The following is a 16,902-nucleotide window of genomic DNA, read 5'->3' on the forward strand; positions in this document are numbered from 1 at the left end:
CATAGTGCCTTTACCCCAACAACCTCCCACTTAAAGGCAATATGCCCTCAAGTAAAAATAAATGAGAGAAATACAGCATATACACAATGGAGTACAAGGGCAAAATGAGGCTCAACCTATACCCATCAACTGTCGGCAATGTGCAAACCGCTCTGCAGGCAAGCCTTTTGTCAACAAATCTGCTGGACTTGGGTTACCGACAGAGATCTTCAGATGCATTTTCTCCCCTTGGTATAAGGGTGATTGCTTGGGATTTATCCCATTTACTGTTGCAGGTTTTGTGACAGGCTGAAGTGTCATTTTTTTTTGGGTGTTTGCCAAGTGGTTTCTGCAATTTAACTCAGTGCAATACCTCATCTGAGGTGGGAAAAGTGATCAGTACAGTCAGTACAGCAGTGTTTACAGCAGTGTTTGTGGTTTGTCAGATGATTATGCACTGTTAAGCACTTGTTGAGCAGCTGCAGCAGTCTGAAATTACTGTTTTTATGCCTCTTTGAGCACAGTACAGTGTGTCAGAAGGTACAGTATTTGCAGGGTCATTTACTGTTTTGCTGCAGATTTCCCTGACAGTAAAAACAGCACCATTGAGAGTGCTTCTAGCTCTTGAATAGAGCAGGTTTTTCTGAGAAATCAGAATTTTTATTCAGTCTTTTTACTTCCAGGGAGTCAGGTACTTTCCTCATCTGATATGGCATCAGGGGGAAGTGATTCTTCAATTCTGAACATAAAGAAACTGGAAGGAGCACACAACTATGCATTATGGGCAGAACAGTGCTTGAATGTACTTCTGTTAAAGAAGATTGCTAAGCCCATAAGGGTGAAGGGTGTCAAGCCATCTGACATGGCAGCTGATGACTGGGAAGAGCTTGATTTGTCCGCGAGGGCAGCTATCATGCTCACTATTTCAGACACTCTTGTGTTCAATGTACAGGCTGAAAAGACCTCTTATGGTCTATGGCAAAGACTAGAAGAATTGTATGCCCAAAAGAGCTCAGCCAGTAAGGTTTATTGGCTGAAGAAGTTGGTCGATCTTCGTATGAAGGAAGGTACAGCTATGACCTCACACTTGAGTGAGTTCAATGCCATCTTTACACAGCTGATTGCACAGGGGTTGAACCTTGATGAGGAGTTCAAGGCTACTTTCTTGCTGTGTACCCTCCCCGAGAGTTGGGACACTTTCAACACCACCCTGTCAAACTCGAATGCCACTCTTATTTATGCTGATGTAGAGAGCTCTCTCCTTATGGAGGAGATGAGCAAGAAGAATAATGCGGGCAGCAAGTCTTCAAATGCTTTGCAGGTACAGGACAGAGGCAGGACTCAGCAGAAGGGGAGATCTGCTAGTAAGTCCAAATCCCGCAGTCAGTCCCGTGGCAAAAAGGACATTGAATGCTTTTATTGTGGCAAGAAGGGACATGTGAAGTCTAAGTGCTTCAAGTTCATACGGGATCAGAAAGCCAAGAAGGCTGAAACAAAGGATGCAAGAAATGCAAGCAAAGGCAAAGGCAAGGCCAAGGCAGATGACTTGGATGCAGTGAATGTTGCAGCAGAGGACAGTGACAGTGACATACATGATGTTTTATGCTCTTCTGCTGTAATAGCACATGCTTTGGTTATTGATGGCCATGACATGCACACCTGGCTCTTGGATTCAAGTGCCTCTTTTCATGTTACTCCTCATAGGGAGTGGTTTACTTCCTACACAGGTACTCATGGAGTTGTTCATCTTGGGAACAACTATGCATGTCAGATTGCAGGGATTGGCAGTATACAGATAGTATTTCCTGATGGACGGTCATTTATGCTTGATGGTGTTCACCATATGCCGCAAATCAAGAAAAATCTGATTAGCACTGGCTTATTGGATGACAGTGGTTACCACACCACATTTGGGGATTCCAAATGGGTGATTACTGATGGCCAGACTGTAGTGGCTGAGGGTTTTAAGAGTGATACCTTGTACCCTCTTTATGTTTCCAGTGTGGGTAATCATGTTGTTGCCATAACCGAGCTGCCAAAGGTTTCATTGTGGCATAGCCGGTTGGGACACATGTCTGTTAAAGGAATGCAAGAACTGTCACGTTTGGGTTATCTGCCGCCTCTTTCTTTTTCAGATTTGCCTACTTGTGATCATTGTATATTCGGCAAGCACTCTGTCACTCCTCATAAGAGGAGAACTCCCCAGAATAGAGCACCACTTGATCTAGTGCACACTGATTTGTGTGAGATGCCACAGTTATCACTAAGGGGTGCAAAATATTTTATTACTTTCATTGATGATGCCACACATAAGGTGTGGGTCTATTTCTTCAAGCATAAGGGAGATGCCTTAGATGCTTTCAAGAAGTTTGTCGCTCAGGTAGAGAATCGGACAGGTCGTAGGCTGAAATGCCTCAGATCCGATAATGGGGGTGAGTATGTGTCACATGCTTTTGTGCAGTTTTGCCAAGCTAAGGGCATCAAACAAGAACTCACAGCCCCTCATAATGCATCTCAAAATGGTGCAAGTGAGCGGATGAATCGAACTATTCAGGAAAAGGTTCGATGTATGTTGTCTTATGCTGCATTACCCCATGGCTTTTGGGCAGAAGCCATGCAAACAGCAGTTCACATTATTAACAGGTCGCCAAACAAGGCTTTGGAGTTGAAAGTGCCAGAGGAGGTGTGGTCTGGCAAGCCACCTTCATATAAGCACTTACGTGTATTTGGCTGCGAGTGCTTTGCTCATGTACGCAAAGAACTGCGCAACAAACTGGATCCAAAGTCTATCAGATGCATCTTTATGGGTTATGGTGACGAAGGTGAAATGGGGTACAGATTATGGGATCCCGTTAAACGGAAGATTATACGCAGCAATGATGTCATCTTTAAAGAGGATAGTGTACACAAGGAACCCGTGCAACCTGTGGAATACAGGAGGGTTATTTATGATGATGTTGGACAGCAAAGAATGCCCTTTTATATGCAGCAGCAGCCTGCTGCAGATCACCCTGTTCAAGAGGGTATACAGGCTGAAAATCAGCCAGATAATTTTGCCAATGATGCACCACTGGATATGCCAGCAGATGGAGCTGTAGCACAGCCAGATATGGTGGTACAGCCACCCGTCATGCATGAAGAACAGGCTGGACAGCAGCCTAATCCGGAACATTTTGTTAGGAGGAGCACCCGTGCACAACGGCCTCCTGCCAGGTTTGTTCAAGGAGCCAATAATGTGGCTGATTTTATCATGCTGACAGATTGTGGTGAGCCTTCCAGCTTCAAGGAAGCTATGGGAAGAACAGAGAAAAAGAAGTGGGAGAAAGCCATGCAGTCAGAAATGGACTCCCTACTTCAGAATGATACATGGGACTTGGTGCAGTTACCTGCAGGCAGAAAGGTTTTGCCATGCAAGTGGGTCTACAAAGTCAAAGTGGATTCAAATGCTTTACCTAGGTATAAGGCCAGATTGGTTGCCAAGGGATTTAAGCAGGAGAAGGGCATTGACTTTGATGAGATCTTTTCCCCTGTAGTCAAGATGACTACTTTGAGAGCAGTGTTGGCTCTTGTTGCTCGTGATGACATGGATTTATGTCAGATGGATGTGAAGACAGCCTTTCTTCACGGAGATCTCCATGATGAGATCTATATGAGTCAGCCAGAGGGATATGCTGCTAGAGGGAAAGAGCAGCTTGTGTGTAAGCTCAAGAGGAGCTTGTATGGACTCAAGCAGGCGCCAAGGGAATGGTACAAGAAGTTTGATGCCTTCATGCAGTCCCAAGGGTATCATCGGTGTGAGACCGATCATTGCTTGTACACCAAACGGGCAAAGGATGGCAGTTTGATGCTACTCATTCTATATGTGGATGACATGCTTATTGCCAGTAAATCTCAGCATGAGATTTGTGCTTTGAAGAAACAACTGCATAAGTCTTTTGACATGAAAGACTTGGGTGATGCAAATCATATTCTTGGCATGCGTATTACTCGTGACAGGTCCAAGGGACTTTTGTTTCTGTCACAGAAAGAGTACATTGACAAAGTACTGCAGAGGTTTAAAATGGAGGGGGGGAAGTCCATTAGTACCCCGTTGCCTCCACATTTAAAACTCAGCAGTAAGGACAGCCCCAGATCAGATGATGATAAGGCTGAAATGGCCAAGGTTCCGTATGCATCTGCAGTTGGATCTTTGATGTATGCCATGGTTGCCACTCGTCCGGATATTGGCTTTGCGGTGGGAGTCATCAGCAGGTATATGGCAAATCCAGGCAAGCGGCATTGGGAAGCAGTGAAAGGTGTCTTGAGGTATCTCAAGGGTACCAAAGACTTGTGCATATGCTATGGTAGGCAAGATGCATTGGTGCATGGTTTTACAGATTCAGACTATGCAGGGAATGCAGATAACCGGAAGTCTACTACCGGTTATATTTTCACATTTGCAGGAGGTGCTATATCATGGGTGTCTCGGTTGCAGAAATGCGTTGCACTGTCAACCACAGAAGCTGAATATGTTGCAGCCACTGAGACCTGCAAGGAAGCAATATGGCTTACTCGGCTGGTGGGAGATTTGGGCATTACAGGAGATATGCCAGTTTTGCATTGTGATAGTCAGAGTGCTATCGTGTTGACAAAGAATCCGGTCTTTCATCAGAAGACCAAGCACATAGAAGTGAAATATCATTTCATCAGGGAGGTACTGGAAGACAAGCGACTTGAGCTTGTGAAAGTGCATACTGATGATAATCCTGCAGATTTGCTCACTAAGAGCTTGCCTACAGAGCGGTTTGCACATTGCCGCCACATCATGGGATTAGGATGAGACCATTCTTACTTTATGGTCTTGTCTACAGTAACTGTATATTGCTGTAATTTTTATTCTTTTCTCCCCTTTAGGCACATTGGCGTTTAGGTGGGAGGTTGTTGGGGTAAAGGCACATTGCCAAGCCTTCATTAAAAGATAGGACACCTATGACTGTCTTAAGACAGTCATAGGGTAAACCTAATCCTAATAAAACACAAGTGAGTTTGTGGTGTGGCTCATCATTCTTTCACACCCGCGCTGGAGTGTCTCTCTCTCACTCTCACTCTCTTGCTCTTCTTCCCCCTTCACTCCCTTTCAGCCGACCAGGCCCTGCCCTGGTCTGCTATAAATGCCCCTTTGGGGCTTTCTTTTCCAGGGCCTTTGGCCTACACTTCAAGGCAAGGGCACAACCCCTATGCAGGCCGACTTGTGCCCTGCCACCCCACTGCCCTGTGGGGCTATAAAACCAGGGCCATATGCCATTTAATCTTGTGGGGTCTAGCCCGCATAGTCTGCCCCTGTTCCAGGCCTGGTAAGCTGCTGTGACCAGCCCTACCAGCCTCCAAACAGGCCGACCTGGCTGCTGGCTCTCCTTGCAGGCTCTCCTGCCATCTTGCGCCATGTGACATCCATGATGCAGGCCGTGTACCTGCCTCCAGCCTCCCGCCATGCTGCGCCATCTGTCCAAGATACCTCTCTCTCTTTGATTCTTGCCCACAAGGCAGCCATGCTACTGCTCATGTGTCAGACTTTGAAACCCTAGGTTCACCCCCCCCCTCTCCTCATAAGGGGGCTTACAGATGGTGAGTTAATCTTTCCAACACCCCCTCTCACTGACACATCTCGGCCCAATGCCAACACGTCGATGACGATGCTCCAATAACTCCCTGGTCGTAGTCCTCTGGAGCATTTCGATGTCGAAATCTTTTCCTGGCTTTTCAATCCAATGGCTCCTGCTCCACTAGGTCTGGTTCCGCTTCCGCACACAATCTTTGTACACAGGTCCATCTCTAATAGCACCACCTTCAATGACGTTCCTGCCTTCGAACTCGAGCAATCCAGCCGTCATGATCTTCCAATTGTCCCCCTCATAATGAGTGAACTACCTGGAGTCTTCCATGTTGGGGTAAAGGCACTGGTGATATTCCATTGATGCATTGTGACAGTCAAAGTGCTATTCAGTTGGCACACAATCCTGTCTTTCATGCAAAGACAAATCACATTGATGTGAAGTATCACTTCATCAGGGAGGTAATAGATGATAAGCTGATTCAGCTTGTCAAGATTCACACGGATGACGCACACACTATGAAAATCTCTCTGACACTTTTACCTGACAATGTGCAATGCATAGACTGCCCCTGTGTACTCAGTAACAACACAAATCACAACGTACAAACACCAAGAAGAAAATCTTTTGAGCACTGTCAACGATGGGCAGTTAGGGACCGAGTAAACTCGATGCGCCCTGACCAAGCGTGGCTCAACTGAGATTTTCAAAGTGCGTACAAAGAATGTGACCTGCAACAAATGTCACCAAATGCACTGCGGAAACAAAGCAAATGTGTGCTCCCTGGCTACACACTGCCTCAAGGCATATACTGCAAACACGTCCAGGCAAAAGCCCTTTGAAATGGTCACCCAAAACTGAGAATTGCACTCAGTAAATGCATAGAAGCTTCTGCAAAACAAGCATCTGACCTTCCTGAAAGACAAGTAACTGCGCAAACACCACCACTGTGGCACAAGTCACCTCAAGCGTGAGGGACACGAGAGTACCTGCTGTACCTCAACAAATGCACAGTATACAGCTGAAATGCTTCAGGAACGCTTCATGTACTGCGCGTACATGCATGTACCACGCACAAAACAGAGTGCTTCAGCACTATTCCTCTCCCAAAAAGAAATTTGTGTGCCTGCTGTACTTTTATGTACCTGCAGAGTACCTGCTGTACTTTCTATACCTGCAGTAGGCACGCTTCCCCCAAAAAAAAATTCTGTCGAGTCTTTTCAGCGAAAAATCGAATGCTGTACTTGCCTGGCTCTCTACGCGCACACACGCACGTCAAAGGAGATCCAGCTGCGCGATGCCTCGAGAGGCTTAGCAGCTAGTAGCAGCTGCTGGCTGCTTGCTTGATGCAGCGCCTCGAGCTGCAGCTAGCAGCTGCTATGCAAGGAGGCCCGCGACCCGCGTCGCTGCCCGTGCCCACGCCACAGCCCGCGCCCACGCCCGCGTCCACGCCACAGCCCGCGCCCGCGCCCGCGCTGTCGCCCTGCAGCCCGCCTTCACCCTGATCTGCTGTACCGCCTGCGCCCTAGTCTGTTGCCCTGCAGGCGAAATGCGCCGCCGCAGTTTGTCCGTACGACTGTACGGATGACGTACGGTCGTACGGCGCTGCCCGTACGTCCGTACGGAAAGGGTTGGGTAGGCTAGGAAGTGGAGAGGAAAGGCTCTGATACCAGTTGAAAGGGAGTGAAGGGGGAAGAAGAGCAAGAGAGTGAGAGTGAGAGAGAGACACTCAAGTGCGGGTGTGAAAGAATGATGAGCCACACCACAAACTCACTTGTGTTTTATTAGGATTAGGTTTACCCTATGATTGTCTTAAGACAATCATAGGTGTCCTATCTTTTAATGAAGGGTTGGCAATGTGCCTTTACCCCAACAGTCGGCCTGTTTGGGTCGGCCATAGGCAGCCTGCCTGGTTGGTTTTTGCAGCCCCTTGAGGGCCTATAAAAGGAGGGCCTCCAGGCCCTCATTACTCATTCTCTGGAGCAGCAAGCAGGAGCAGCAACAAAGATCAGCACTTGGAGCCTATTTTTGAGCACCAAGAAGGCCTAGGAAGCTGCAGACCTAGCTCAAGGTGCTGCCCACCTAGGCTGATACACAGGCAGTAAGGTGGAGAGGATCATTCTGGACAGATTGTCTACAGATGCTTGAGATGGAGCACGCAGGCTCGAGTCTAGACATAGCCGGCAGATAGGAGAAGGACCTTGTGGTAAGATAAGAGGACCACACCATTGGTGGGACTCTGGATCTCTCTCTTTTGTATTGTGTCCATAGCTTTGGACGGAAATATAGGATGTGGTGGTTTCTTTATCTGGCTGGTTCATTGTCTATTGATGAGTCTGCACATCTATGTGATGCACATTAAGTTAAGAAGTCTGCGATTCCACACCCCACACACTGTGTGAGCTCTTGGGTTATTCTATCAGTCTTTTGCGCTGTGTACCCTCTGTTGGTCAATTTCTAACAGGGCCAAGCTTATTACTATGGCATAACCCAATGCATCCATGTTGTACATGGGAGAATGGGTATGCTAGTTGCTGCTGGGTTCTTCATATCTTTTGAAAAAAGCAGCTCGAATGGCTTGTGAGCATGACAGTGACGTGGCTACTTGGGCAAACTCCCTTAAGAAGCGCTAGTACAAGATAATGAAGCTAATAATGTTATGAGGGTAAAACTGTATTGCTGGTTTCGATTTTAGAGAATGAGTTTGGGCATGTTCTTTTGCCTGCCCTCTTAATTTACTACTGTTAATGTTGCCAAATAGATACAAGGGTCCTAGCTGCTGTTCCTGCAGACACATTAAGGTCTTCCACATGGGAGCCGTCCTGCTGCTATGCCGCAAGAAAATGAAGACCCTGGTTCTTATTGGCGGCCCTATATGGCTGCTCCTCAAACTTCACTTTATTGCTCCAGAGTCCAAACTGCTTCGTGGAAGATTTTTTAAACATGTGCAAGGCCTTGCAAGACATGTCGTGTCTTGATGATGCGGCTCAAATAGGTTTGCCTTGTGCTGCCATGTGGCATCTGGAGATTGGATGGGCTCCTGTGTCATGGATGGATCATTTGAATCTTTTGGCTTGGGTGTTGGATTTCAGTGCTGTTATGCACATGGCTGTCACCAAGATGGGAATTTTTGAATTTCTGGATCCTGTTCCTGTTCTAGAAATAGTTGGTGCATGAAGCGTTTGGGGGCTGACTCCATGCCACAAGCCCAAGGCCGAAAGCATACTGTTGGGCAAGTAGTCATGCCACTGCATCTTCCTGTAGGATGGGTGCATATGATATTATTTTTTCTAGTACATCGGCATCTTAGCCAAAGTGTGTTCCCTTGTGCCTGCAATGTGTAATTTTATTGGTTTTCTATTTTGTAAAGCGCTGTGTTCTGTTTACATACTTTTTTTGAACTAGTAATGGCATATGCTCAAAGTTGTTGGATTATGTACAGGGAACTACGCAGAAGGCAAAGCAGTTTTTGCCCTTCCTTCAGAGAGCGAGGAGACTTCCGGCCATTGTAGATTATGTGCTAAGTGGCCATCGCTACAAATTGATCATACCTAAAGAAACATGTGCGATTGCTTTCTCCTTGTCAGGTGTAAGGTGCCCAGGCAGAGGAGAGCCATATGCAGATGATGCAATAGCTTTTATGCGTCGCAGAATACTTCAAAGGGATGTGGAGGTATGAGTCTTATTTCAATTTAGATATATTTGTTCCATATCCTCTATCACATCTTTACTGACTATCATGTTGACTTTATTCTCTCTCTCTCTCTCTCTCTCTCTCTCTCTCTCTCTCTCATTTGAAAGGGTAGCTTTGCATATGCTTTTATAGACATGTCCAAGGGAAGTCCATGGTGTTCCTCACATCTGTGTATTCATATGTGTGAACATGGAAACTGAAAGTTTATGATTGTATTACGTACACAAATGTGTCTGGAAGGTTGTAAATTGAAAAGCCATCAGAAGCGCAGGTGCTTTCCATTTCACTTCTTACGTACACAAACGTAAGAAGTTAAATGGAAAGGCCAGGAAGGAAAATGCAGGAACAGCTACTAATACAAGCACACACTATGTCAATAGGAAGGGTAGTGTGCTACCATAGCTGTACTAATATGTTTACTTTTACCAGTCTGAATGAGTGCATACATTGTGTGTGTAAATTTTCTAAGATTGGAACCTTGACATTTAGATCGCTGTATGTGCAGGACTACTTTCTGTCTTTTGAATATGTCAGGACAAGGTGATTGCTAGTTAATGTCTGACCATTCAGTGTTACGTGTATTTGATTTTGTATGGGCAGATTGAGGTAGAGACCGTGGACAAAACAGGAACATTTTTGGGTACCCTGTGGGAGTCAAAGTCAAATGTAGCAATCTCTTTGCTTGAAGCTGGTTTAGCAAAGTTACATCCTCTCTTTAGTGCAGAGAGAACTACAGAGGGACATTTGTTGGTTCAAGCTGAGCAGAGTTCAAAGAAGCAGTTGATAAAGGTTTCTCAATTTTTGAACACTGTCCACGTTTCTTCTCATTCATATGGATACATTCTTCAATAGACAGTCATAGTTCAGGGAGTAAGGCATTGGAAGACTGGATATAGTCTAGTCTCATGTATGTAGTTGTCTTTGTTTCTGTGTTTGTTTTTTTCCTGGGGCTGAGATGCATGTACTATCAGAAGGTGTCAACTAAAAGCCTTCTGCATGTTCCAAAAGGGCCCTAGAATTTGATATTGGCCGCATGACGTTGCAGGTTTGGGAGGGGTATGTTGAAGGAAAGGAAGAATCTGATGCTTCGTCATTGGATGGAAGCAAGTCCAAGCAGGAAATTCTTCAGGCAAGCCAACTCAATTCTCGATCCTTATGGTTTCAATCATTTGATGTTTTGTGTGGTCTGGATTCTTTTTGATTTCTGATGTATGGATTCATCTGTAAGCACTGATACCTTGGTGTGGATATATCAAAGCTGGTTACGAATGGCATCATGGCTTACTGTTTGGGATTAGCTGGTAGTCTCAAGCTTGCTGTGATAACTTTGATGAACTTATGCTTTAGTGAAAGGAGGATTTTACTGTGTTTTCTTAGCTGATAGACGTGCCTATCTTGTCATGGTTTTATTGATTTTGATTGTATAGTGGCTGTAGGCAATTGGTGATATTTATGAGGGTTGAGAGGTCTCATCTGCTTGGAATACATGCCTTATTTCATTTCTTTTGTTAGGTTTTTTTTGGTATTCGTTTTTGTGCTGAGTATTGTATTTGGACACGTGATGATTTTTCTTTTTGGAAGGCAACATTATCGAACCTGTGTTTCATTCTCTCCATTGTCAGCTGATAGTTGATGTGAGATGTAAGCTCTAGGAGTAGAAGTGGCAGCGTAACTACAAAGAAGCGTCAACAACAGTGTCATGCAAAGCATGGCAGCCCACAAAGGGCGACATGTAATTGCTCAATCATTTGTAATTGATCAGTCATGCCCTCATAGTACATTATTGCTTGATGTGTTATAGTTTTTATATGTTTTGTCAAAGTGGTGGAAGCTTGAAGGTTGGCCTAATCTGGATAGCAAAGAGACAATCCAGCATAGACAGCCCACAAAGAGCACCATTGCAACCAACCACTGCCATCCAGATGCACAAGTCAAGGTATTGCTGTATGAATCATTTGTTGACTGGATCTGAAGGTCCGCACAAATCAACAATAAAGTGGTATGATTATTGATGCACAAATTTATGAACTTTGAGAACCAGATAGACGTACTGGAGGTTGGAACGTAGAGGCTAGAGCAGCATGCACTCAGCGACCTATTGTCTTGAATTGTCTTGAAGCAAGCACACTGCAGTGAGACCAAATCCTCACTTCTGCGATTGATCAGCATGTTCTGTTTTGGTGGTCTAATCTTGCACCGGGTTGATTCTGTGGGCAGCAGCATCCATCTGGAGCGTGCAAAGCCTTGAACTTGGTTGGACTCAAACTTGTTATGAGTGCTTGAAGGGAGCTGGAAATTGGCGACTCAAAAAGTAACGAGTGAGGCGGCAGGCCTGAGTGACTTCTTGCAAGGACTCGAGGAGAGTGAGAGTAGTAAGTGTGAGGACTGGAGGAGAGAGAGCAAATGGGCTGCAGGTCCCAGTCCTATCCTATATTCTAAAAGGCTGGGAAGAGTTTTAGATAATGTAGTGGATATTCATTTTAGTTTTAAGATAAATCTAGACTCTAAACGTTGTGTACATGCACTTGTACGCACTATAGGCTTCCATGTCACAAAGTACAGTTTAAAATAAAAGGCTATAATCACATGCTACAATGGTGCACACGGAATTATAGCATGATACAATGTGCTAGTTCTTGAAGCCCTTGGCTTTTCTTTTGGTAATGTCAAACTTTGGTCACTCTTCTGCTGGGAAGGGCTCCATTGAACATCCCTTTTTTTTGAAGGCTAATTCGTTAGAAGCCTCCTCTGAAGGGTTAAATGTTCTCGCAAGGGTCCCGAAGGCTTCAAATTTCAAGGCCTGCCTCAACAACACTCATTTGGGGTCTTGTATGTGGGGCATTGACCTTGCCAAGTTGATGACAGTTTTCTGACCATTTTGTTTCGAAATGTCTGTCTTTTTGTGTTGATTTTCTATAGAGAATAGACCCTCATCACCTGTAGTATTACTGAATGGTTTAAATGTCACTTTAATATTGAGGCACTTGTTTCTAAAATGTCAAGCTAGTAGTAGAGCTATTTTTGATGTAAATGCACAACTTATATCTGACACATGATATCATATTAAAGGCTTATCCCATGCTTTTTTTGTTGGGATCTGTATGCATTGTGTGATGCCTGTAAAGGTAGAAAGCACTGCGTTTGGTGAACTGCAAGGGAGGGAGGGAGAGATCCTGCTAGAGAAATGGAAAACCCTCTCTCACCTCATTTACGGTTGTTTCTATAAATTCTGAATTTGCAAGATTGTTTCTCACAGGTTCGTGTGACAGAGGTATTGGGAGGTGGAAAGTTTTATGCACAGTTGGCCAATGATGCTCGTGCCTCAAATATCCAGGTGCAGTTAGAAGGGTTAAGAGTAAAAGACAAGTCACTTACTCCAGTTACCTTTCAACCAAAGAAAGGCGAGACTGTTATTGCCCAGTTTGCTGTTGATGGTTCTTGGAATCGTGCCATGGTGAGCTGCTTACAGTGCCATGGATCTTAGTGCTTGCTGTGTCTTATATTCTATTAGAGTTGATATGCAGAGTTTCTAGCTCAATACCACCCACTTTGATGTGGAATTCCATGCATCCTTGTGTTTGTCGCCTGTGTTTTGTTTGCTGCTTGAAAAGTTCCATTCCATGGCATTTTATCTGGGTTCATCTGAGACGATGGCCACAGTGTTGGATTAAAAATCAGTGAATTCTTTTTGCAGCTTGCTATGAATTTTTTTGAAAAGAGAGTGGTGACAATGCATGTGTATGTAGTTATGAGTGAGCTATTCTTGTTGGTATAAAGTTGCAAATATTTTAGAATTCAATATCTGGGGCTGGTTGAAACTATGCAGGTAGTGAATACACCACGACAGACTTCAACATTAGGCAAGGAGGAGTATGAAGTCTTTTACATTGATTATGGAAACCAAGAGATGGTCCCTTTTTCTAGACTTCGTCCCTTGGACACATCTGTTTCTATAGGATCTCCAGGTTTGGCATTGCTTTTCAGTCTGTCTTATATCAAAGTACCAGAGTTAGAGGAAGACTACGGACAGGAGGCAGCAGAGTTTCTTAGTAGCACCATTGGAGACAAGAACTTCATGGCATTGGTGGTTGACAAAGATACTTCTGGTGGAAAAGTTAAAGGCCAAGGAACAGGCACAATACTTAGCGTTACTCTTTACGATGTAGAGGCGAACCTATCAGTAAATGTTGCGATGCTTGAGGTAAGATGTCCACCAGTTGAGCTACTGTTTAGTGTTTTGTTTGGAGAATGCGAGCATGTTGTGGTCTCTTACTTTGTTTGGCGCTAATCTTGGTGGATGGGAAATCAATAAGAAAATCGTTTGTAGCGCTGTAGGGATTACGTGTGGAAATACTTTTCAAGCCTTTAAAGTCTGCTCCTTTGATCATTGCCACTACTTTGGAAGAGCAACGTGATTCCAACTAGGCCCTATGAACTCCTGATTTCACAATTGGAACACCTTTCTACTGGAAGATTTGTTAGAGAGTGCTTTACTGACATACGGAGAACTCATTAATATACTGAAGCTTTACCGAGAATTTGATGTTTTATTCTCTCTTTATGCCATTTTATGTGCTAGGAAAATACTCTACAAGGTTTCTGTTATATATAACCTTGTCATTACCCATAAGCTGCAGCTAGAACCTCTGAGAGGAAGCTAAGTTGCTATTTTCATGGTCTTAGTGTTTCCCATTTTATCTCTGGAGCAATACGAAGATCTGTGTAGAAAATTGAAATAGATGCTCTCGTGTGTGCGCGCGTGCCCATGTTTTTCCCATGTTCACTTTATGATTGTCTGTGTGCTCGTCAGATAGATTCTCCTGTTTACTTGTCTTATAATGCCATTTTCTGATGTAATTGCATGTTCCTTTCTGGGAACTGCTGCTTCTAATATAAAAATACATGGATTTCGCTCCAAAAAAAGATTTTGTGTGTGCGCGCGCGCATGCTTTTACAAAAAAATGTGCGCATGTGTGTGTGTGGAGATATGTGTATATGTTTGAGAGCATATGTTTAAACGATGGTCAACTGTAAGAAAAACTAGAGGTAGGTTGCTTGCTTAGAAACAACACTACTCACCTAATGGGAAGATGAACCCCGAGATCACAAGAGAGAATTTAACATGACTCACTCCGTGTGCTTACAGAGAGAACACTTCAGATATGGAGAGAATACACAGATATTCAGCCAAAAAAAAATCTCATAGATTGAGTGATATCCAAGTCCAAAATAACCAGAAACTGTGACAACACCTTCAGCTAACAAATGCTAAGGTAAGCCACCAAGAATAGCTTCTGTTTGCTGATCCTTCTACTGTAGACCCCTTCTAGACCACCGTGTGCCGCAGTCAGTGGCTGCTTTGGACAGATCTGCTCCTGCTCTTTCTGTGCACCTCTTCTAAGGTTGTAGATCAGCCCCTTAGTGTGCTCGTGGAATGTCCAAAGGTTCCTGAACTGTGAGTACTTCGTCTACAGCTCACAAGCGCTCTCCTGATTCTCCAACATTGTGCTGGTCTGAACCAAGGAAGAGGCTGGATGGCCTAGATACTGGAATTTCTGTACTGCCCAAGTATGGGCCTTTAAATGGGGGCCCATGTCTAGTGCCAAGAGATCCCCAGCAAATTCATAATCCTCAGAGAGCTTGATCTTTGCATTTTGGCAACAAAATTTACTGATCAAATGCTGTCCATTTGCCACCTCTACTCTCAGCCCATGATCAATCTCAGTAGCAATCAGTCCCACCTTCTGTAAGGTCTTAGAATTGATGAAACTATGAGCACCACCGCTGATTGTAGGTTTTGCCATAATTTTTGTAGCATCTTTTGTGTTACTATCTCCTTGATCTCATTCCCCATTATTCCATCCATTTCATCCCATCTTGGTACTACGCGCGCGCGCGCGCGCGCACACACACACACACACACACACACACACACACACACACCACGCACGCACGCACAGAGAGAGAGAGAGAGAGAGAGAGAGAGAGAGAGAGAGAGAGTTAATGTGATGCTTACTAATTGTTTGGTACTTCGGGTTTTCCAGGCAGGATATGCTAAGGTCGTGAAGAAGAACAGATGGGATTCCAAAGAGAAGCTGGCAGAATTGGACAGGCTAGCTGGGCATCAGGATGCTGCCAAGAAGAAAAGGTTGAACATTTGGCAATATGGTGATGTTGAATCTGATGATGAAGATAGTGCTCCTCGTAGGGGTCGCCGTTGAGTACAGGGCTTTGAAATTTTGTGAGGTAGGTAGACATAGAGCGTGTGTAGATTAATTTCATAAGTCATTCAAACTGAAACCAGAGGTGCTAATGGATTTGCACACCCCTGAAACGTAAGGGTGTGCACAAGTTTTGTGTAGAAATATAGTTCGATCTATTCTTAATGCTTATTGATGTGATTGTCGGCTGTGGAGAACTGGTATTATTTGCAGCAGGAACAATAAAAACAGCTTTGAAGAGATTAAGCTTTCCTTTAAGGCTGTAGAGCTATGCCTGCAAGGTTGCCAGATTTTACAAAGGGAATGGCATTATTCTGCGTGTTTCTGTTATTCTAATCAAAGGTGCAAATTCTTTCAGATGCAGAACTTTCTGAGCATGAATGTTAGTGAAGTGTTTGAATTTTTAGTTTTTGTCTATTTGTTACGTGGTGATTTCATAACGCACTCAGTATACATTACAATGGTAGGCATCATACTATTGTCCTTTCATGAGGCTGGGATTATATTTTACTTTGAAATTTTGTATGGCAATGAGAAGAAGAAAGAATGGTCCAACCAACCTTATGCTGCTGTTGGTTGTTTGGTACATAAATGTCAATTTTCTTAGCGAAATACAGAGGTATCGAAAGACATAAAGAGCCTTAAAAAGCTCTTAGTAGAAGGTTCACCATTGAAAAGAGCTTGTAGAGAGTCGAGGGGAGTGGTATTGCCTCTGTGCGTCTTGCATAATACTATTGTCCTTGCATGAGGCTGGGATTATATTTTACTTTGAAATTTTGTATGGCGATGAGAAGAAAGAATGGTCCAACCAACCTTATGCTGCTGTTGGTTGTTTGGTACATAAATGTCAATTTTCTTAGCGAAACACAGAGGTATCGAAAGACATAAAGAGCCTTAAAAAGCTCTTAGTAGAAGGTTCACCATTGAAAAGAGCTTGTAGAGAGTCGATGAGAGTGGTATTGCCTGTGTGCGTCTGGATCCTCAATTTGGTTTAAATGTTTCGGGGTTTTGGTACCTTGAAATTGTCTACCAAATGTGCCAAATGGAGGACAGGTGCTTACTATGCCTGTTGGGATTTTATCTTATCATCAGCACCGTTGTGTCGTTTTCATTAAAACTTGTATCATTGTTAAAGGGTGGGCTAAGCTTTGTGTAGAGGAATGTGTCTCTTTCCATGGTCCATACTACTCAACCAACGACCCAGGCCCAAGGGTTTGATGAGTGGTAGAGGCAATGTTGTCTTAGGGGAAAGGGTGGAAGCTAAAACCAAAATATGTATGATGTGGTTGTCGGCAAGGTGGGGTGTTGGGGAGAGAGAAGATTCTGTAATGGAGAATTAACTTACATGGTAGTTATTTGGAACTCAGTCACATGAAAACCCATTTTGTCTGGTTTGAAACCTCAAATTGTGTAACAG

At 44.2% G+C, this 16,902-nt stretch overlaps 1 protein-coding gene across 1 annotated transcript in view; it reads left to right on the forward strand.

The window, feature by feature from the left end:
* Positions 1–15,854, forward strand: part of LOC147896132 (ribonuclease TUDOR 1-like) — a 42,045-nt gene extending 26,191 nt beyond the window's left edge. Inside the window, exons 11-16 of the mRNA XM_087382180.1 lie at positions 9,013–9,243; positions 9,865–10,053; positions 10,310–10,393; positions 12,521–12,718; positions 13,091–13,465; positions 15,309–15,854. Coding sequence (XP_087238306.1) covers positions 9,013–9,243; positions 9,865–10,053; positions 10,310–10,393; positions 12,521–12,718; positions 13,091–13,465; positions 15,309–15,485 — 1,254 coding nt within the window. The 3' untranslated portion in view covers positions 15,486–15,854. The remainder of the gene's footprint in view (positions 1–9,012; positions 9,244–9,864; positions 10,054–10,309; positions 10,394–12,520; positions 12,719–13,090; positions 13,466–15,308) is intronic.
* The last annotated feature ends 1,048 nt before the right edge of the window (positions 15,855–16,902 follow it).

This window comes from Dipteris shenzhenensis, chromosome 12 (assembly GCF_047967505.1).
Source record: "Dipteris shenzhenensis isolate YYH24624 ecotype China chromosome 12, Dip_SZ_1.0, whole genome shotgun sequence".
NCBI classification, from domain to species: domain Eukaryota; kingdom Viridiplantae; phylum Streptophyta; class Polypodiopsida; order Gleicheniales; family Dipteridaceae; genus Dipteris; species Dipteris shenzhenensis.